This window comes from Homarus americanus, unplaced genomic scaffold, assembly GCF_018991925.1.
Source record: "Homarus americanus isolate GMGI-L3 unplaced genomic scaffold, GMGI_Hamer_2.0 scaffold25483, whole genome shotgun sequence".
NCBI classification, from domain to species: Eukaryota; Metazoa; Arthropoda; class Malacostraca; order Decapoda; family Nephropidae; genus Homarus; species Homarus americanus.
The window spans coordinates 802,881-825,374 of record NW_024726235.1 but is presented as its reverse complement, the minus strand read 5'-3'; the positions used below and the strand labels follow the sequence as shown (position 1 = coordinate 825,374).

Below are 22,494 nucleotides of genomic sequence, written 5' to 3'. Positions count from 1 at the left end.
TGTCTGTGAGTGACTGTCAGTACAGGTTGGGACATGAGTGAAGGGCAGACCTACGTGCACAGGTGAGAGGAGGACGAGGAGCTGAGTGGGTCTCTTGTGAGAGCAGTGAGACGGGAGGGAGGGAAGGAGGAGGCTCAGTTTATCCACTTCGAGGGAAATTTTAATCCCGATTTTATTTAGGTTTTTGTGTTATAGAGGAAGGCAAGTGTCCCTTATGGAGATTATACTTCAGCATATTAGTTAAGTTAGTCCTTCACAAGTCATCTGCCTCGCCTGCTGCACCGATATACCCTTACCTAACACATCCTGCGGTAGCCAGAGCTGTAGCCCCTGATACACCCCTGGCTGTCTTCAGGGCCACACGAGAGGCTGACTCATCCTCTTCACCACACAGGTATGTCTCACCCAAGTTCTCTCACACGCACATTCTACACTTGACATTGGACATCGAACATAGAGCTTTAGTTGAGTTTGGTGCACGTTGGAGATCATATGTTTAGATCCGTCACTTGGAAACTATCTTCTCGGCCGTAAATGTGTGACGCTGATTATAATTCTGTTAAAGTTTCCCCGGCACCGTCTGAGGATCGTCATTGCCATTTAATCAAGGGCAGAAAAAGTTCCGAAGCAAGCAACGAGTGATGAGTCAATGCCTTGGTGTGGCAGTTCTTTGATTTGTGATAATTTACTCGTCTGAAGTCAGTTATGTTAGATTCAGTCAGTAATAATACCATTAGCCTATGATCATAGCGCCTGTCACTCGGTATACAGCTGAAACTTGGGATGTGAGATGAGGTTTCCTGCGGACTACAGTGTGGGGAGACCCGTATGAGGGCTGTCGTCCCCCGTGGAGGACCCCTGACCACAGCACTCAGCCACCGCTCAGCACATTGCCTAAGTGGGCAACATCCTCTCCCTTGTCCCTCCCTTGACCTCTAACCTCTCATTCACTTTCCTCTCTCCCACAACCTCTCTCTTCTCCCCTTACCCTCCACTCTCCCCCCTCTCACTTCCCCACCCACATCCCGTCTCCTCACACTGCAACTCTACTGTACTGTGTGGTGGTGTCAGTGTGCCTTTAAAAATGGCCCCCAGATGGCAATAACAAGGGTGAAACTGGCCACGTCCGAGCGAGGAACAGTTCTACTTTGTATCTAGAGAAAGCTAAGAGTGGCCAAAAATGCTCCTACAACCCAGAGACGACCTACAAAATGTTCTAGAAAGTTCCCCCTGTCGAATTTGAGACGATTGACTAAATAACTGTTGTTGATAGAATAACCAAGGATGACCAAAACACGTCCTACTTCGAGTTTCTTATTCCTGGTCAGAGTTCGACCTCGAGACGACCTAGAGAGGGGTGTAGTGGCCTAGTTTCCCGTGAGGAAGTGGATCCTCTGGCAGGTGGCCATTACACACCACCCGCCGGCGCAGCTGGGGGGGAAACTACCACTATTGATGGAGTTGATAGTGGTACTTGTTGTTATCATTACTGTTCTTATGGGATAGAGTGAGATGTTATTGTTGATGGTGGTTGTTATTTTTGTTGGTTGAGGTAATGGTTATTTGTGTTGGTAGTATTGGCTGTGCTTCTGCTAGTTGTTGGTGGTTGAGGGGGTGTAGGTGGTTAGAGGGCGCCACCTAAATACCTGTATATACGTGGGCCGGAACTGCTCTCTCTCTAACCATCAATTTCTACTTAATTTGTAAGGGAAGGGGGGGCTGACCACAACTTACTTTTAAGGTTTATGATCACTGCTAAAGATGTTGGCCGCCCTAAATTTTCCGCGTGTGTGTGTGTGTGTGTGTGTGTGTGTGTGTGTGTGTGTTTAGATAATGAATTTAATGAAGGAGAGAGAGAGTGTGTGTGGTCACTGTGTTCAGTAACCTGGAACTATTTATTAGTGTCAAGAATTATTAATGTGAATCTCAGCATCTTAACCTAACCTAATCATACACCTTCGGGAGTTAGGTACGTACATGAAGAGGTGTATTTTGACGTGTGGGATGTCTCTGTAGGTAAACGAAGACTTGTATTTCTCATTTTTTCCCCCGTGCCAGGCAGTAATGTTGATAAATGTTGTGTCAGGCGCTCGAAAGACTCAAACGACGCTGATAGTAAGGGTCAATTACTTAGTTCATGTTCTATAGGTGACGAGAACTTCTCTGATCATAAGACTATAAAGAACGAAGACCGAGGAGCTCCGGTTCTCAAAGGTCCGAGCGTTAATTAGTTCAATGCTCACCAGTCACTCACAGGTAGAGGCTCGTCACGTGTTGCTTGATAATATAAACATGACTTCTTAACTCAACAGTGTGTTAGTGTTGCTCTAGTTCCTTTCTCGTACTTTGTTATTATTACCTTTCACTTTTGTTTTGTTTAGTGTGTGTGTGTGTGTGTGTGTGTGTGTGTGTGTGTGTGTGTGTGTGTGTGTGTGTGTGTGTGTGTGTGTGTGGAGGGGTTCTAGTTTGTCTAATTAATAAATCTACACACACACACACACACACACACACACACACACACACACACACGTGAATGTAATGATATGCTCAGTAATTATATACAGCGCATCTAATGACAGTTATCCCGTGACTACATATACTTAATATATTTAATTTATTACAATAATAATATATATGATGGTAAATTGGATAAGGAATTGCAGTGTTGTAGCTGTGAATATCTCCATGTGTGTGTTTGTGTTGTTTGTATGTAGCTGTGTATGTGTTGCTGGGATTGATTTCATTTACGGTAGGATAGTTTGAATAGATTCTAGCCCTAATAGACCTTAATTTAGTCACTCGAATTAGGACCTGATTCTGTAATAGCTAGTTTGGGGCAATTAGTGCTGGGACTCACTCCATCAGACTCTTATATACTCCACCCTCCCTCACCCGCGAGAGATGGTAAGATTTTGTTACTGTGAAATGTGACAGCTGATTCATACGTAAGGTTTTAGGGTGTGGGAGGTTACACAGTTAGACGTGACCAGTAAGGACTGATCCGTGAGCCAGGTGAGGTCGTCCAGGGGAGGCTGCTGAGTCTCACCTGCCCACCACAACTGACACGTGGAATCCAAGGACGAGTTGTGGGCTCCGATGATCAAGTTTGTTACACTGTAGGTTTATTGGGATGAGGAACGTAAATACACATCTAATTATTTGGCTTAACATACAAGATAAAGATTGTAGGCAAATGATGTCGTAATTACACTTGATCTTTATTATAATTAAATGGGGTTTATTAGAATCCTTTAGAGTAAAATCAGCGTGTTTGAACTGGACGTCTCCTTCTATCTGGTGTAGGTCCTTGTGTCGACGGCCTTGACCCTAGAATCCTATATATTGCCCTCCACAGACCACCGGCGTCCCCCGTCATTACCACCGCTAGTTATGGTGGCCGTTAGGTGAATTATATAAAACATATAAAGTTACCCGCCTGGGGAATGATTGAGGTGATGGTTGACGTGAGAGAAATAAAAAGTGCAACGGGTCAACAATTCCTTTTTTTTTTCTTCTCGTTGTTGTATGAGAGATGTTCCCAGGAAGCGTCGTCTGGCTGCCAAGTGTCTGATCACCGGCGACAAGTGGCACAATAGCGCTCTTCTGCTCTCCCTATACACACCTCAACACCCACACGTCATCTCTCCATCACCTATACAGTTTACCTTTACCCATCGGCCTCCTGCTGTCCACTTTGTTCGATAACCAACCAACTTTTTTTTTTATTATTATTGACATTTTGTAGCGCCATCTTACGTCTTTTTTCCTGTGGACCATCAATAAGCTTTACTAGTGATACATAGTTAGGTTAGCGTTAGGGGGGTTGATCTTAAGGTGAATTAGAAGAGAAACTTGTGGGTGTAATAATGTCATATAGAGCAACAGAGAGGAAGGAGGGCGTCTTCACCACAACCACAGCCAACCACACACTGCCTCCGGGTGATTCAGTGGGCGATTAAAATTCCTTCGACATGCCGCCAGGGTATTAAACAGTTAACTAGTATTAATCTTATTGTTATTAAATGGTTTTGACTGTACATAATGATCCAGATAAGGAATACCGGTAAATCTAGCCTGAAATACTCCTTACACCATACAACCCGGAAATGACGTCCCTGAGATCTGTGCCAAACATACAGAGATATATCATACGAACATGTTTATTCTTAATACCTTACGGGTAATACTTGGCTCCTACGTCACATACTTTTACCTTGTTATCTGATTTATCTCATGAATTATTGAAGAGGAAATATATTGCATGATAGTATGATATAATCTTTTACGTTTTAATGAAGGTGAAAGTACACGACGTAATGCAGACTTCCATGAATAAAATTAGAGAAAGTATTTGCGTGTTTTACCTGATGTCAGCCACTCAGCCGGGCGGGGATGGCTGACAGGTTCTGATGTATGTAATCTCGTGTATAGGGATTAGAGTATGATCTGCTGCTGATAAAATTGCTGTGTGGTTATAAGGTTGTGTTTCGTAGTGAGTGATAGTGATTTAAGGAGACGATTAGGTAACTTATCATAGCTCCACTTAGGTCGAGAAACTGACGTAAACTGATTAAATAACTCTACGGTGGTGACATGATTACTTTGAATGTTTTTGTTTATATTTAAAGGGAAAATATATATATATTTTTTGCCCGCTAAAATAGAATATAACTAAGAAATACCCCATATTTTTTTTATTCTTTTAATAATCTTGTATCATCGAACAGCTGGACTTGTTAGACGGTCCCGTAGTAATTTTATAGACTACGTTGATGATTCACGCCTCAGACTGCCACTTCGATCACCAGTGTCTCAGCTCACGTCACAGCCATAACTGTATTTGACTGTTACCTACATCATCGTGTAATGGACGTAACGAGACATTATTTACCCATGACCAGACTTGAGTTCGTCTGTGTTATCAGATGATCGTTGCAAAACCCTCTAAAACATTTCCTTCATCATGGCGGAATGCTTCAGGTCACACGGTATTGGACGGAACAGTTTGACTTTGGCTTCGACTTCATTTAGAGTGAAAAATGTATACATGAAACTTAAAGTCTCGGCTGTTCTAAATTAGTAATTGTTTATCTCGGGAAAGTGTTGCCTAAAGTTATTTGAATAATCTAGTTTAAAAGGTTTGTCTTTATTTAACATTATATACCTGCTGGCTGGCACTGGTTTCTCTTGAACATTATTGTTAGTTTGTTTATCTGAAGCGCTGGATGGTTCGTGTTGTTTATTTTAGATTAACAGAGCGGAGGGGAGAGGTGCTTGTAGATACAGTGATAGTTGACGGAGTGTGTGTGTGTGTGTTCGTCATCAGTACCCCCCTCTGACCTCTAAGACAAGCACATCGGTGTAAAACATGAATTGTCTTCTCTTTTCTGCACTACTGCGTCATTATGTGAACACGTCACTGAGCGGTGTGAGGAGGGTGAAGTTATCATAGTGTGCATAACAGTCAGTCAGGGGACGCACAGGTGTGATGTTATGACACACTTCGTTAGTGACCCACACCTATGACGGACAGGTAACTGTGAACGTGGAAAAGATTTTTACCTGTGGTCGTGTACTCTGTAGCCCACAGGCGAAGAAAATAGTACAGTACATCACTCCCTTGGCACCGCCCTCTCGAGCAGCTTGATGCCATGGTGCTACATTTGCCCACGTACAGCATCACCACCAACTGCATTATTGCCCCCTCAGCTCTGGTGCGACTGCCAATTGCCCTAGCAACATTCCCTGAACTAACACCAATAAATGTACTCGCATGATGAGGAAATTCTTAAGCGTGCAAATGAATCACCTCATATTGAAGGTAACTATGAGAAGATCCAACAGTCACCCCAGCCACTTATTAGTGTTGTCTTCTGGCGTTCCTCAGGTGTTAAACGAGACACTTAAGAGTACTGGAGCTGTGAACCTTGTAGACTGGAGATATAACCTAAGACCGAGAGTGACTTTTACAGCCAGGTGTGTGTGTGTGTGTGTGTGTGTGTGTGTGTGTGTGTGTGTGTGTGTGTGTGTGTAACAAATTAGTATCATTAAGCTGCGTTTTTTTGGCTCCTCCGTCTTACCATTGTGATGTGAGAGACGGGGATTTGTGTAAGAACATGTCAGCATCAATATCGCTGCCAGGGGAGACCTAAGAATGCCTTACCCTTCAGAATACATTGAAGACACGACAATAAAAACAGTACTTTGGTTCGTCGTGTTCTCAGAGTCTAACAGAATTCATAGTATGCATTAGGTTTAGTAGTAAGTTGTAAGGGATAGCTACAACATGTGTGACTCTTGCCTTCAGACTTACGTGCGCCTTCTCTGTTAGTGTTCTGGCGCCTTCACTCAGGAGATCATGAAGTGACAAATTAGTGAAGATTCTTGGTGTAGTCTCTGGTGGCAAGGTTACGCCCCCGTGCCAGGCAAGTGTCCACGTTCCTGCCTGCAGTAAAGGTCGAGGAAAAATGTACTGTATCTCGCTGCTGCTAAAACAGGATATTTGTATTTGTGTCGGGTTTCATTGCCATCACTCAGTAGCACCTCACACTCCCTCTGTTACACACACACACACACACACACACACACACACACACACACACACACACACACACACACACACACACACACACACACACACACACACACACATACATACATACACACACACACACACACACACACACACACACACACACACACCTCTTCAAGACGTTGCCGATGTAAAAACGGTACAACAGCCACACGAGCCACTCATTTAACCTCCTCCTCGCTCACCTATGATCACCATGGCGGGTAACATACTCTTCTTGGTGTCCAGTAGTCGTCTTGTGGTCGTGGATTGGCTTGAGATGGCGGGAGAGAGGCTAGCAAAGTGGTTAGGAGTCTGGATAGGAGGTGATAGTACTGATGCTGTGTGCTGTGGCTAGGAGGAGGAATATTGCTGCTGTGGTTAGGAAAGGATGAAGTTATTGATGCTGTGGGTGACGGTAAAGGTAGGTGGTAGATGAGATACAACTAAGGCTCTGTTATCAAAGTCTCATAGTCGTGTTTACAGCATAACTCTCGGGAAGATGCTCACTAAGACTCATCGTTTAACGTCTACGTGGGGACCATCAGCTTTTACGTCACTACCCATACATAAAACACTGCCGCACGTTGGAATTCTTAAACGTGCAGTAATAAACAAGACAAAACTGACGTATAGCCTCAGGTAAATAAGCTCTCGGTTATATCCAGGTTACATTCAGGCGTGGCGTAGTTGCTGGCGATGAGATGATGAGGAACGTAACATTGGTGGTGTAATATACTAAACTACCTGGTGTATACGGTATTATTTGCCGGTATTGTCGGGGAGGAGGAGGAGCAGGGGAGGTCTCGGCTGCCCCGCTAGTGATCTGAGTACAGTTTATTCATTGGTGGAAGTGTCTGAGTGTTTGTTGTGTCATGCGCTCACAACATAGGCTATGAGGTGGTGGTAGTGACTGTGTGTTGTTCTCTCTTCTGTCACAACCAGACTAAATTATCCTTTCTTGCTACGGCTACTTTTGAGTCGGCCTTTTTGTCAGTCTTTCATGATCTGACTGATGTATATTTTTGACGCTTTAGGTAGATCAATGTGTATGTTAATAATTTCGACAAATGGAGACCGTAAAATGTATCGACACACACACACACACACACATACACACACACTATGTTAAATGATTACAGGTGAATTATTGTTGACAGACATATTAATGACACACAAACTTACACTACCTGACACACACTCAAGACACTCAGCCTCGCCCTAGTTTATTTATGTAGCGTCCGGTGTTGTCATCTCTTTAATTTGTAGTCAGGTGTCGACAAGTTAATGGAGTCACCTGCTATAAAAGAAAATTAAAGAGAAAATGAATCAAGTCACAAAGCTCAGGTGTGTGTGTGTGTGTGTGTGTGTGTGTGTGTGTGACTAAAGTTTCTAATCATGAGTTTAGATTTTTTTTTCGCAGCTTAAGAAAATGTTGTCGAAGTTGTTGAAGTGTTCGTTGTGAAAGTAAAAGAATTGTAGCAAATGGGATGGAACTCATATATCGAGAGAGAAAAAACAAACAGCTAATTACGGAAGGCGTGAACAATATTGTGGATGGAGTGAAGGATTGATGGTTCTCCTCCTTCGGTGTGTGGCCACGGGTAGGGGGGGGGGTGAAACTTGAAGACACACTCACACTGTAGTTAGATTACCATGCTCCCATATCCCTCAGTGTATATATGTGTGGTATGGTGTGGTGTGGTGGTGTGGTAGTGTCCTTGGGTGGTTGGGTGTGGTCCCCGAGGGGTTGGCTGGCGGCACCGTCCTGGAGTTTCTACTTGATGGTCGGGGAAAATGGTGGCCGCGCACATAATGACAGACTACCGTGGAAAAAATAGTTTTCATATTACCATGACGGGCTTGGCTGTGCAGGGGGAGGGTAGGGGGGGCGATCAAGTAAGGGGGAGGATGGAATGGGGAGGGATTGTAGCGGGGGTGGAAGGAGGAAATTTAAGTATAGAGAAAGGGTTTAGTTTAATGTAGCGGGAAAGGGAAGCTGAGGGGTAAAAGCTATGTGTATCCGTCAGAATGTGTGGGGAAATAAACAAAGGGGGAGCGATTGTGTATGATGATGAGTGGGAGGGAGAGGTGGGAGAGAGAAGAGATAAATAGTTAAAATATGGAAAGGTGAGAATATGTTTGATGATGATGATGATGATGATACACACGTATGTTTTGGATGGGTGTTGTGGGCCTCTGTTATAATGGTAGGGTGTGGACAGCAGGAGTTGACGTGTCCGCTAGAGTATACGATGACGGGGATTCAGAGATGAAGACCATTGGTGCCTGAAATATGCATGTGAAGGCAGTAGGGACCTTTATTCAGTATTACCGTGGAGTAAGAACTGCTCCTGAAGGTGAACGAGGAAGTGTGGGTGTGGTGAGGGAAGGGCGTCTCGATCACATAAGAAATTACATTAACAAGGTTGATCTCACGCATGCTGGAGAGATTTTTAAATATTTTGTTAACGTGAGAGTGAGAGGTTGTTTGGTTGTAGAGAAAGTCTTAATGGGTGGAAAGAACCTGTTTGTCTAGTTCTACCGCCGTATCTAATGGCGCGGAGATTTAACACTAGGGAAAGGAAGACAGGTTGAGTGAGCAATAAAATGAAATCACGACTGTTGGAGCTGTGCCACAACGCATCATCATATGTACGTTTTTGTTGGTATCCCTGGAGATGACTTTAATTCTAGTGGAAAAGTTGGACCTCCTGATTCTATTTGCCTTGCGATTGTTATGAAAAAAAATGGAAATTTCCAATATTTCTGAACGATAGAAATTGATATATAATATTCGTCTTGAGCGGTAGATGAAATGTGTTAGTGTCTCGTGAGTGGTAGACAAGTAGATGATCCAGACAGACGAAAACCCTGGACAGTGGCGTGCATTATCCGCAGACTGTGTCAACTCTTAGATCTGCCACAAGAGCTGACGATACTAATATGATTATTTTCTCAAAGCGTTGCATACATGTAAATAGATTAACCACGGATAGACAATGAATTTTTTCCTAGCAAAATAGTCGATGTTTATATCCTGTCCATACAGTTAAATGTGGCCATGTATGTATTTAACAAACTTTTTAATAGATAATTAGGGTACCTGACATTTATATCGTTGGCTTATCGTATCGTTCTGAGTACAATTTTCACGACACTGACACGAGCTATAGACAACGAGCCACCCTCTAAAAACTCTGAGCTGGGAAAGATTGAATGAGAAATAGGAAATATAAAGAAAGAAATGGGTACATGAAGAATAGTAAACAATTAGGTATCTCACACCTTGACACGTCCCTGTACAGGTGAGTAAAGATGAGATTAAGATTCATTTGGGCAGGTGATACCAAGTCAACACCATTGTTCCTGCAGGTATTGTGTACAGTACTATTATCCTGTCTCAACATGTGTACCACGCCCTAAGGTGAAGGTTCCACCACACACACTGGACGGTTTTCCGCTCCCTGACGAAGTGGGTCAGAGACACACCCACTCATGATGCAACTTTCTTTATCGAGGAAGTACTGTTGTATGAGGAAGTGAGAGTTAAATGTAGGAGGAAGTACCGTTGTATTTACTTATAAGGAATACCGTTGTGTTTATAAGTGTAAGAGTAATGTTAATAGTATATGAGAGGAATACTATTATGTTTACTTTTGAGGTACCAAATTGGGCTCTATTAACAAACGGTTACTATTGTTTATACCTGGAGCTTACCTGTGAGGAGAATAATATGTTTTGTTTACCTGTGAGTGAAGGAAGACTGTTAAGACTGCGTATAAGGGAGAAGTGACGTTTTGTTTACACGCGTCAAGTTACTATTATCTTGACGTAAGTGGTATCATGTTTATAGGTGATAAGATAATGTTTATGTATATTTTAGTATTCTTATTGTATATATTTTTGTAACTCGTCGTCCCGAGAATTAAGGTTTCTGTTCATTGTGTTCTGGAGTAGTGATCAGGGTAAACTGAGCAAATAATGATATATTTTAAACTTGATGTGTGGTTAGATCATAACAAGATCCCAGATGAATTTATAATCAGTATTATTGTTAGATATTGTCCAGTGTTGTGTCCTCATTAGTGGTGTAAGGCGGGGCACTTGTCCACCTTTACTGAGATATGACAAGAAGCAAGAGGTTACTTTCATGGCACCAATTGTGAGCACGTTTGTGGGGTCAACAACAACACGAGAAGTACAGTACCTCCCTGCGATGCCTTGTCTATAAACCTGACTGAGTGTTAATAAGTGGCTATTTACATATTATCTCCTGACGGAATTAACTATGGGTTGTGTACCGTTGGTCACGAAGGAAGAAGCTGGATGAAAAGACGCCGCGAGTCAGGTAATTTTCCAGCTAGTAGGCGCTTGTTTACCCTGTTTGCCGGGGGGTGTGGCGGCAATGTGAGGCGTAGACACTGCTGCTGGGTGTGAGTTCCTCTGTCTGTTACACCTTGGAGAATATACCACCAAATACACACCATGGTTGTGTATATGTTAGCATGTATGTCTAATCCTGAATATCTTCCAAATGTACATAATTTTCTTCGTCTGTTAGACTATCAACAAGGTTTATCATTGTTACAGGTAAGAGAGTATAGCGGTTAGAGTCCCTCCCGGGTGTACAGGTCAGTTGCAGGTTGTTACACTCTCCTCAGTTTCCTTACATATGATCGCTGCCTCAACGCTCATACTCTGTCACCTCGCTCGACGTGCCATCCTCAGTGAAGCTGCTGACGCATAAATTAGTCAGTTTTCAAGACCATCCCCTTCACTTGCCACTTTTTTAAATTAATCATCATATTAATTGTTTTAACGGAACCCTTTTACGTGAATAGAAGTAGTGTGTGCCAGACGTCATGTGTACAAGATATCCTGTAGACCCCAACGAGACGCACATACAATACTTGTCTGTCACTGGATCAGGGAGAAGACCTCAGTGTAAATACTAGAATTCAACCCTTAACTTTCTATCAACACTCAGCTGACTTGTCTTGTCCCGTCCCCCTCCCTGCCTGTCTGCCCCGCCTCCTGACACACACCCCACGGTACCTGACCCACTTACTCACTGTACCTCCATTACACTGAGCACAGTTTTTTGTCCTAACATACTCCGTGTCTTACCCTAACCCTATGCTAATATTTTTATTACAATAACGTACTTCAATTGTCTTCATTCTGTCAGGGAGGAGGCGCCTGTTGTGCAGTGTTGGTCATGGATAAAGATTCACAAAATTTCCTGACACTAAAAGATTCACGAATAATTACTGGGCTAGCATGAACTGGTGATACGAATGTGATAATTTTACAACAGATCCTGTAGTTTAAAATTTACGGTTTCGGAATCCTATAATTTGCACCACAATTATAAGAATTACGTTTTGATCACATTCACACATAATAGGGAAAATGGCAGCTTTCAGTAAATTAACTCAAGGTGGTGGATGGTGTTAAAAAGATCAGGAAGGGACTTGTCTCCAAGCTTCCCTACTATTAAACTGAAGAAGTTATATTACGATGAGTGTTAACTGTACATGTACGCCAGTGAAAAATTCTACAAGTTTTTGTCCTGAGATATATGCGTAGACTGATTATTATTATATGTATTGGCAAAAGCAGTTAACCTTAGATTTTTTTTAATGTTTTTGCCTTCTCCTGTCATTTATACCTGATATCTGTTAGTATATATTGAATATTGTCTGAGCTGGCATCAAATATCATATGATTCAGACAGTCCTAGTGAAAGAAACTGAGGAAATACCATTCGCATGAAGTAATCATAAGTTTGTCATAGTCACCCTGAAGAAATCCCGTCCCCTTCAATTCAACGTTTTCTGTGTTCAAGTATTGACTCGTTTTCTGTGATGGACCTGGTGGCTTCAAGTGTTACACGCAATGGTATATTTTTATGAGTAACGAACTTTTGTTGCAATGATTAAATAAGAATCATAAGTAATTACATAAAACTTATTCCATGGAAATGAAAAATAGAAGTTCATTATTTTGAGCTATCAGTGTAAAATTAATTAAATTAGTCGATGCAAGTCCATTATGCAGTGACCCATTCATTATAATAATGTCTTTCCTAATACTTAATACAGGTTTACAGTTCTGCTTCTTGCCACTTTAATGTATTTCCGGAGTTAGTGTTGTGAATATTTAAACTGCTGGGAGGAAAACAACGTTTAAAGGTCGTTGGTGATTTGATAGTAGCAGAGTGCCACAATGACAGTCTGTAATTTCAGTCACTTGACACACCCATGCAACATGCCAGGCCAACCGTTACGACCAGCAAGTTTAATAAACCAATTTATTTTGAAAATTCTGATATTTCTGCTTGCTGTACTGGGTCTGATTTTGGTTTGCATTGTAAGTTAAATTCAGTAATCTTTGGGAGGAATGTAGCAATATACAAAGGCACTAATGTAGCGTTGCTAAGCCCCACTAATGGGACATTTAAATTGTTGCCAAGCGCTGTTAACTAAGTCTAATGGGTTGTTTCATCTGCTGTACTCTCAGACTAGTTACTCTTAAGGTACAGCACGGATCGACGATGACTAATTTTTTTTAACTACTATTCACAACATAATTCATCCCCAAACTAAAAATCCACTCGAATAAATTTAAAATCCAGTAAAAAAAAAAAATAATCGCAGGCACTCATCCAACAGTGCCCACAGATAACCTACACCCAACTGCCATCACAACTAGAGGTTACAATTATTTTTTTTCTTCAATCATAATTTGGATCTTCCCTGACTAAATGATGCTTTTTTATATTTACCAAATTGTCGTTAGTTTGGTCTTTGATATGGTCGCCGTTGTCGCACCTTAGTGAGATCGTTGACGGTTGAGTGTGGGGGTGATGCAACAGTTGCTATAGTGGTTTATGATGCTAAGCAGATACATCAGTGTACTTGTTTCTGTATAAACATATTTACCCCAAATCTCTCCGACGTATCACTGTTGTTGCACGTGTTAAGACATTAGGATATTTGTACTAGTTCTACCGACTTCTATCAATATTTTTTTTCTTCTGCTTATTAACAGACATTTGTGTTTATATACGTCCAACTGACTCGCGGTTATGATTGTCTTAGCGTCTATTAGCAGGTGTTTATGTGTAGTCTTGCACTTGCTACGTGGATGGAACAATGGTTGGGAGGGAGCAGCCAGGCAGCCTCTCGTGATCACCACAATGGGAGAATGGCGGTTACTTGTCAAGGGAATAATTGTCCTATTAGTGTTTATCATGAGGTGGTGCTGGTCGGGGTTCAAGACGGCGGGGGAGGATTTAGAGAGTCAAACGTCTTCCCGGGGAGAGAATTTTAAAGCCTTGGGAGTAGAGATGAAGTGTTTGTGTGGTAGCCATGAAGGTCTGCATTTTTCACATTTAAAATTATAATCACTAAAAGATATCGTAACGGAGTAAACAGTTGTCAAAATAAAAGAAAAAGGCTCTAATGATATTGATAATTAATGATTTAGTCGTTGGTGTTATTACAGTTAGGCTTTAAACATCTATAACAAACGTCAGTGTAGTTAAAGTTACATATTTACTTCAAAACAACGACAATACAATATAATAAAATTGTAAAGTAATAATCATAACTCATTCTCTAAATAGACTGACCTCCCTTAAGATTTATCAAATATTAGAATTTTACTTTTGTTCTGATGAAAATAAACATTTGTTCATCAGTAGACACCATCAGCCTCGCTAGATGGTTCTCAACGATGAACAATTATGATGTTCTTAAGATATATATTACAGTTATATGGATCATGGCCGCCACGGTACATGAACAAGCTGCCTAACTTGTTTTTAGTCCTGCAATTTACTTTTCTTTGTCATTTTCTAAAAAAAAAAAAATCCCAGCTATGGTAAAATGTATTAGTTTATATTATTCTGGTAGTTATTATATCAATATATAAGTAGAAATCTTAGATAGCGGTTATTTTATTTATAATACTATATACTTTTAAAATTTGAAATAGTTACTCTCAAAGTTTTAATTCTTATGCGTTCACTTGAGTTAAATTGTGTAAACATTGAAATATTTAAAGGGGGTGGGTTATACAGTATGCATTTCAAGGATGGGAACATTGGTGGGTAAGATAGCGGGTTATATAGCTCATCTTTCCCGCGTGAAGGTCACTCCTCCCCTTTTTCGGTTACTTGTCATTTATATTGATATTCAAGTCATGACTCGGTGACTATGTCTATTTACTTTCTACAATATTTATCTGCTTATGGTGATTTGTCAGAAATATTCATAACTCAAAATAATAATATCTGCAGGTTTTTAAAGGGTTCCCCCTACGTTTCCACCGTGTACTAAGGGATTTAAATGCCATCGGTGTGACAATACTAACCGTACACTTGTCGACCAAAACAAGATCCTCTAAGAGCGAAAGTTTGCAGCAGTAATAGAGAAAAATGTTCCTTACGGCTTCACAGGTCAGCTTTCAGTTTGAATCGTACGCCGGCTGCCAGACGCAAGACGAAATGGTGGCATACATTACTATGACTTAAAAATACTACATTATTACCTTTTAATAAATCTAATGTGAATTTTAAATCATTAAATGGTGTCTTAGTTATAATATTCTCTAAACAAATAATTGCTCGTTTGGTTTCTGTGAGGATAATATATCGTACAGGTGAAAACAAGCCCCTCGTGGGTAACAGAGATGCAGCTCGAACCTCAGAAAGTTCCCAGTTACTTGGGGTCCTTGTGGATGGTAGGGTGTGGATGTTACTTTCAAAGACGCAATATTAACTGTAAGCTACTGATTGAAAGTGGATTTACATCACCGATGGTTAGTGATGTTAGTTCCAGTGTAAATTTTGGCGAGAAGGCCATTTTTCCTCTACAGAACTGTGATAGAAAACTCATTGTCAACACTTCGCTATGAAACAGATCCACATGAAGAATTCTTACAGAACCATGAGAAAAAGAAAGGTAAGTTATGGCATTTGATTAGTCGTAGGTAGACAGACGTATGTAAAAATTATCCTTAAATTTGTTCCACAAATTTACCTGTTAATAACAAGAAGCCGCATTTTGATTATACCTGCCTGAGTATATTCAGTCCTCTCAATTTGATAATGAAGTAGTTCTATATTTAAGTAATGAATAGTGGCAGGGCCATTTAAGAGAGTTATAGAGGATGTATTTAAGAATAAGAAATACTAGATCATGTAAAAGGCTGTGGGTGAGGCATGAATTCGGACAGGAAGGGACGCGGTCCACCCTTAGGCTCTATCTTCCAAGAAGGTCCAAGTGAATCACAGGAACTGACTCACCTGCTTGAGCTTTCTACCCAAGAAGCTGGAGCCCCGGATCACCTGGCGGCTAAGGGGCTTCATGGGTCTGCCACACTACTGATTCACCTACCTACCTACCTTCCTCATTCAACCAAACCAACCACTTGTCATTGGTACTAAGTCACCCGTTAAATGGAAGGTCGGGTGTGGGGTAGAGGGAGGATGTCAGGTGGTTGCCGGGCACTTTGTTGATCAGAGGAGGATGTGTACAATGGAAGGAGTATATGATGGGAGACGAGATAAATGGACGGGAGGGAGACAAGCTTGTATTTAGTGGCTAAAATGTATACGGTATTTATTTTTTCCAAAGTATATTTGCATGTATAGATGTACTTGTATTAATAAGTACACACACATCAGTTAAAGGACATGACTAACAAATGTCCGTCTCTCGAAAAGTAAGATTCTGTACTTCTTGGTGTTATCAGATATCAAAGTTAAACAAGAGAATAGTGCTCGGAGGGATGTTCCAAAGTGAAGTTGGTGTGTGGGGAAAATGACTGAGCAAGTGATAGTTTAGTTTACTCTCTAAATGAAAGTATTACCTGGGTATGCAATATTTTGATGAGTTAAACTAGTCTCTTAACTTATCTAATAGAAATGGAGTTTTTAAAGTACTGTAGTAAGGGCAGAGTCTTTAGTGTTGGTCATCAACTGCATTAATGACAAGTTCTTGAATCAGGATACAGTGAAGTTCTTGGGTTTTGAGAAGTGAATTCAGGGACACGAAATAATTTGCAAGTCATGAATCATCGAGCTGATGACACAGTTATTAAACAGTGAAAACGGAGTGCCAAGATGGTAATGTAAATACTGGCAGGCTACGTTAGGTGAAGGACAACGCGTGATCGTGGAAGAAGTGAGACAAGCGTTATGTATGGAAGCACAGTATGGATGAGCACGTGCCTGTGTGTGTAGATGAGAGGAGACTTGGGTACCCTGCAGGGAAGTGGAGGTTAATTTCTTAGAGGTGTGGTTTTTGGTGTTCATTTTGCTCATAATGATAGTGTAAAGAATTAATGCCAACATAATATATTCGTTTGCTGTCTAAACGAAGAGAAAATATACAGAATTTTTTTGTCGGCCGATAAATTGTTCATGAATTATTAACGTGTATGGTGGTACTCATCAAAATTTATATTGCTTTGAAGCGAGATTAATTATTTTCGTGACCAATAAACACCTCACATTCAGGTACGTACAGATCCAGGCATTCATTTATACTGTAAATGCACCTACTCACACACACACACACACACACACACACACACACACACACACACATTAATTTACGTTATTGTCTGGTTGGAAAATGGCATCACTTCATAATCATGTGGGGACTTACTGGCTGTCTTGGGGTGACCATGATTGTCGTATTGGTGGTGAATTATTATCGATCACGGGCTGTAACGAGAGATGATACAACAGAGTGGTGCATAACGGTGAAGCTAGCTCTGGGGGTGTAGCTCTGTCGCCAGTGCCAGCAGACATTGCCGTTTTACCTTCCTGATCATCTTGGCTCTTTTTACTATCCATACCCAGTAACATCATGAAATCTAATCATTAATTACTAATAAAAAACTCAAATATTTCTACACACACTAACAACGGAATTAAAAAAGATAAACAAATGAACAGATTACAAAGATAACATTTAACGCCGCCCACAGACACGATTGCCGATCTGGGCACCGCGTATTTTGTTGTGCCTCCAATTCTACCTCTGATGAAGTGATATTCGTCTATAGAATGTAATGATAAATGAAGTTTGTATTCAAATGGAAGTCTGGTTTTTACGAGTATAAAACAGTGGTTGGGTGAATGTTAGTTGGGATTTGAAAAGGTCAGAGTACCAGCCCAGACAAAAAGAGGTAGGACGCTGCTCTCTGGAGTAGGGAAGGCACCTGTCAGGGATGGTCACGACGCGATTATATCATTTCATGCAAGAGATTAACAAGTACTGGTAAATGTCGTATTTGATTGAAGCTCTTAGTTCACAATTTGTTACGGTAGTCTATCACTGTATGTCCAGACCGAATCACCATTTATCTTTTTATACAACCCGAACAAACGGCACACAGGTAAATCCCATGTCTTAAAGAATTCACTGTATATACCGGTACCCGTGTTGACAGTATTTCATAATGGCTTCAATAATTTTCGTGGAAGTAAATGCTCCAAGATGGCGTAGTCCTTCATCTAGTGACGGGACAGTTTCTTGTTTCAACTGACTCACTCATGCGTCAAGTATGATTAACGCAATATGAGAAGCGGGATGTGTACGCTAATCGATACTCATTTATAGTGTGATAACTACGCTTATTATATTGTTTGATAACGCTCCTCACTAAGCCACATGTCGATTATATAGATTTAAAATATTGTTATTAGATTCTCATATATGTTAGGTTTAATTGGGTGATAAATATCTAATTGAGAGGGAGAACTTCATCCATTGGAAACTCGTCTAAATTAGGAGAAATGGCAATATAGGTTTCATGTTTCGGGTGTTGCATCATCATCACTGGTTGGACCAAGAAACCGGCTGGAGCGTTTTTATGGTCACGTTGAGGTGAAAGTTAAAGTATAGGGGGTTAGTGTGGTGATTGTACAGCACGTCTCACTCCCCTGTTCCTTGATTGCTGTGGACTATTATTGTATATAGCTCAGTTTAATCAGTATTGCAGAGCAGAAACCGAGGGGGCTAATAATTGTTTTTATATTTTCATTAGATATCTGAAGGTTGTGGTATGATCTATCCGGTCAAACACTTGAGCGTTAAACATTTACAAGTCAACCTCTCACTTTTTATTCATAAATGTCTTGGAAAATTTCAGTCGCGGAAAATATTTAGAATACAGATTTTTCCACGATTGTCAACAGAGCAATCTTATCACATCTTCTACCATGACTGTATTAAGCAGTAGAATCTTATAAAGGTTTCAGTGTAAGTTTTATTAATACTGTATGTGCTTATTTTCTCTGATAGTGGCGTATATATGTGAGAGAGGAAGTAGGTGAGTATAAGAAGAGGTGAGAGCAAGGATGAGTGAGAGGTGATGGCGTGGATATGTTGGTAAGCACGTGGGAGAAGTGTTAGGTTGTGAGTTCGACGTGAGGGCAGTGTTGGGGAACGAGCGCCACGCGCCGCGCTTCTCAGTAAGCAGGTGGTGGTTGTCGTGGCAATCTGTTCATCTCACGGTCAGCCTCACCAACAAAATCAAAAAATATTACCTCTTATTTTTCCTCTGTCAATAGGAGTTCAAAACTTAAACACTTAAAATATTGAGTATTACGAGTTTTTCCTACTAGGTCTCTGGCAGGTACCAAATTCTGCCTCTCCATCATTATAGATTATAACAATATTCAGGGCTTTGCTTTTCACACTGAATATCGTACTGTTGTTCGAATTTCCGGGTGTTGATTTTCGCCTTTGGCGTTTGTTACTTGTGGACGCAGGGCACAAGCATAACCCTTTTACTTCAACTCGTGTCCTCGGGTCATATCCACCAGTGTCGTTAATCCCATAAGGTTATATGTCCATCGTTATCCTTAACCACATCTCCACTTGACACAAATAGTAGTTCCCCGTGGCCAACCTTCAGGCCTTATCATGATAGAATAAAATATCCGCCCACCCATAAACACACGCCAGGAGCCTCGTCACTGTCTTCTTGCATTATTGTTGTAATATTTTCAGATTATTTTTGGATTGGGGACAGAAAACGTGGGGGGATAATTCACGTAATAAATTCAGATGGGGTGCGGTGGTCGAGTGGATAACTACATCACTAGCCTCAGGTTCTAAGAGTTATTGGCTCAATCCTTGGTTACTCCTCGTCGATCCACCTGTGGTTGGGTACACTCTATATGGTTGGGAAAGTGAAGGAGGTCGAGTGTAGTGTCGGCCACATTGCTTCTGTGTGTAGCGGGACTTAATATTCAGTGTTCTTTATTTACACTGCCCAAAAAAACTCGCCAGGCCTGTACAACCCAGTCTAATTTTCCCATTCAGATAAGTGTATGTCTGTAGATGCGTGGCGAGTTGGAATTTGAAAATAATTATATGTGAATGATGCTGCAATGAGATCATGACCCAGAATTATATTGTGAAGGGCCGTCAAGTACTGAATATATCCTTTGTCGTTAAGGTCAGCTGAAGGTTTTGCAATACCAAGTTCTTAAAAATCAGCCGATAACATTGGGTGAAATTATTATATTAGCATCAAGGTCGAGGCCTGTGATCGTCAGTAGCCGTGAGGTTGAGACGACGAATTAGTAACAAGTACAAAATATTTAGTATATCTAGAGCGAGGTTGGAGTTCAAAATTGTTTAATAGAAGCGACTTACACACATTTCACCTAGCACTAAGGCCAACAAGATGATGTACGGAGTAAACAGTCCGAGCTACTTTCCTAAACGTCTGATGAATCAACAGCCTTCCTTCCCTCTTTAACCCTTCCGTCACACCTTAACCTTTCCCACTCCTCTTCTACTATTATGAATCCTGTATCATCTTTTCTCCCGTTCCGTCTCTCACTTTCTCTGCTACTCCCTATGTAAGCGAGTGGTTGAGGGAGTGTGAGGAGGCTTAGTGAGGGCTGTATCCACACCAGGACCCGTCGTGACCTTCCTCACACACCTCCACACACTGATTAATGATAGGCTCTTATATTCAGTTAATGTGAGTGTAGGTGTGTCTGAGTAAAGGAAGAAGGGGTGTAGGTTGAGTAGAGAGAGAGAGAGAGAGAGAGAGAGGACGTATTTTGGGTAACAGGTGTTAGATCACAAGATCAGTTTAATACTTGCCCCGTATATATCTTCAGGTCACACAGACACATCCAATTGTGTCCACAGTTTCCGCAGGGCACCAGTGGTCAGGCCAAGTTAAAGAGGCTCATAACTTTGTGGAATACATTGTACCCGGAGGGCAAGTGTGACTCGTCCCCCATACATGTCCCGCTCCTCCGAGGTTCCAACAGCCACCACGTAGTACTGTACCTCTTCGTTTCACAACAGTGGTGCAGATATCTTACCCTGTGCTAGCAGTCTCGCACCAGACCGTATACGTTATTACAACAGGTTTCCCATCTTTGGCTGTCTGCGAGGATAATCCCACTTGCTTACACACACACACGCGCGCGCGCGTACGTACAGAAAGAGAAAATGTGCGAGTAACCAAACGCCAGAGACACGAGATAATATACGGAGAGGCCTCAGGAGTGACCATGAAGAAGGTTAACCTGCCAGGGCACTGACCGCTACTACACACCTCCGCGATGCATCTATGTGACGTAGTGTTTGTTTTAAGCTGGTAGATGCTGTTAAGAGATGTGTAGTGTTGCAGGTGTGCGTTGCTAGGGTGTATTATTACAACAGCTGTGTGGCATTGTGAGTGAGTGAGTGAGTGATGTGCGTTTTGTGGCGTTGTCATGATGGTTTTGTATCGTGCACAATGACTGTTTTGAAGTGTGACATAAAAAATGGTTGTTGCATGGAATATGGTGTTGCTGACGTATATCGTGACAGGTGGTGTAAGGTTGTAAGACAGAGACGTGGGTCAGTTGTGTGTAGAGTATGTTTCGTGAGTATATCTAGGTGTCACGTGGAAGGCGTATAACGTGACAGGTGTCTGGACTTTGCATGTATACACCAGCGTGGTAGGAGGAGGCGTGGCGAGGGGTGGCGTGTGCCACGCCTGACAGTGACCTTGGCCCAACGCCAAACCTTGAAGGCTCATGGCCAGGGAGGCGCTCCGAGGCTGGAGCTTTTGTTTTCAATTTCGATTATCTTGTTTTTCTTTCATATCTTTAGACCTCACTATTTTCCCCATCTTCAGAGAACTTTGTGTTTTATTTGGCTACTTTCAGTGGTTCATATTCCTGTTTACTCCTCTATGTGTACAGACTTAGCGTCAATTAAACAATGGGACTTTGTTTACTCATAATATTAGTCCTTGGCTTATTGCTCAAACTTAGTGATCTTTATTGAAATCAGGGCAGCAAGAACTTTGTAAATGTCAAGTGAAAAGTGAAATTAATAAACGACTGTGTCACCGTGACTAGTTTTTAATAACTGATTGTCCAGGAGATTCGTTTAGTGGTTGTAGTCCATCCTGTGAATAACTCGCTCAGTCTACCTGAATTATTGTTTTTACCTTAAGTGTTAGAACATCATAGATCATCTTGTGCATTCGATGATTGATGGTGACGGTGATGCGTGTGTCGCTATAGAACCGGCAGTCCGATAATCTGTTTGTATGGGTCAGAATGATTGTTTTTTCTATCGTAGCGGACTGTGTGTGGCGGCCGGCGACTAACGGCGGTGAGTTACAATAGATACGTCCATCAGTGTTGAATTGTTTTATCTCACTGGTGGTACCGTAAAGAGAATTATGGTTATCTGTCTTATAATGAAAGTGTAAAGTTGTGTGTGGATGATAATGAGGGTGATAAATCAGGGAGCATGATGAATATGATGATCGAGTGATAATGATGTTGATGTCTTAGGTAGCGAGGCGAGGATGATGGAAGTGAAGGTAATGAGGCTCTTCGTCCCACAGTTCGCCTTGTAATGAACTACAGT

At 41.5% G+C, this 22,494-nt stretch overlaps 1 protein-coding gene across 1 annotated transcript in view; it reads left to right on the top strand.

Moving 5' to 3' along the window:
- Window positions 1-15,303: 15,303 nt before the first annotated feature.
- The window catches only part of LOC121865397 (nostrin-like), a 94,237-nt gene continuing 87,046 nt past the window's right edge, over window positions 15,304-22,494 (top strand). Inside the window, exon 1 of the mRNA XM_042364750.1 lies at window positions 15,304-15,543. Coding sequence (XP_042220684.1) covers window positions 15,493-15,543 — 51 coding nt within the window. The 5' untranslated portion in view covers window positions 15,304-15,492. The remainder of the gene's footprint in view (window positions 15,544-22,494) is intronic.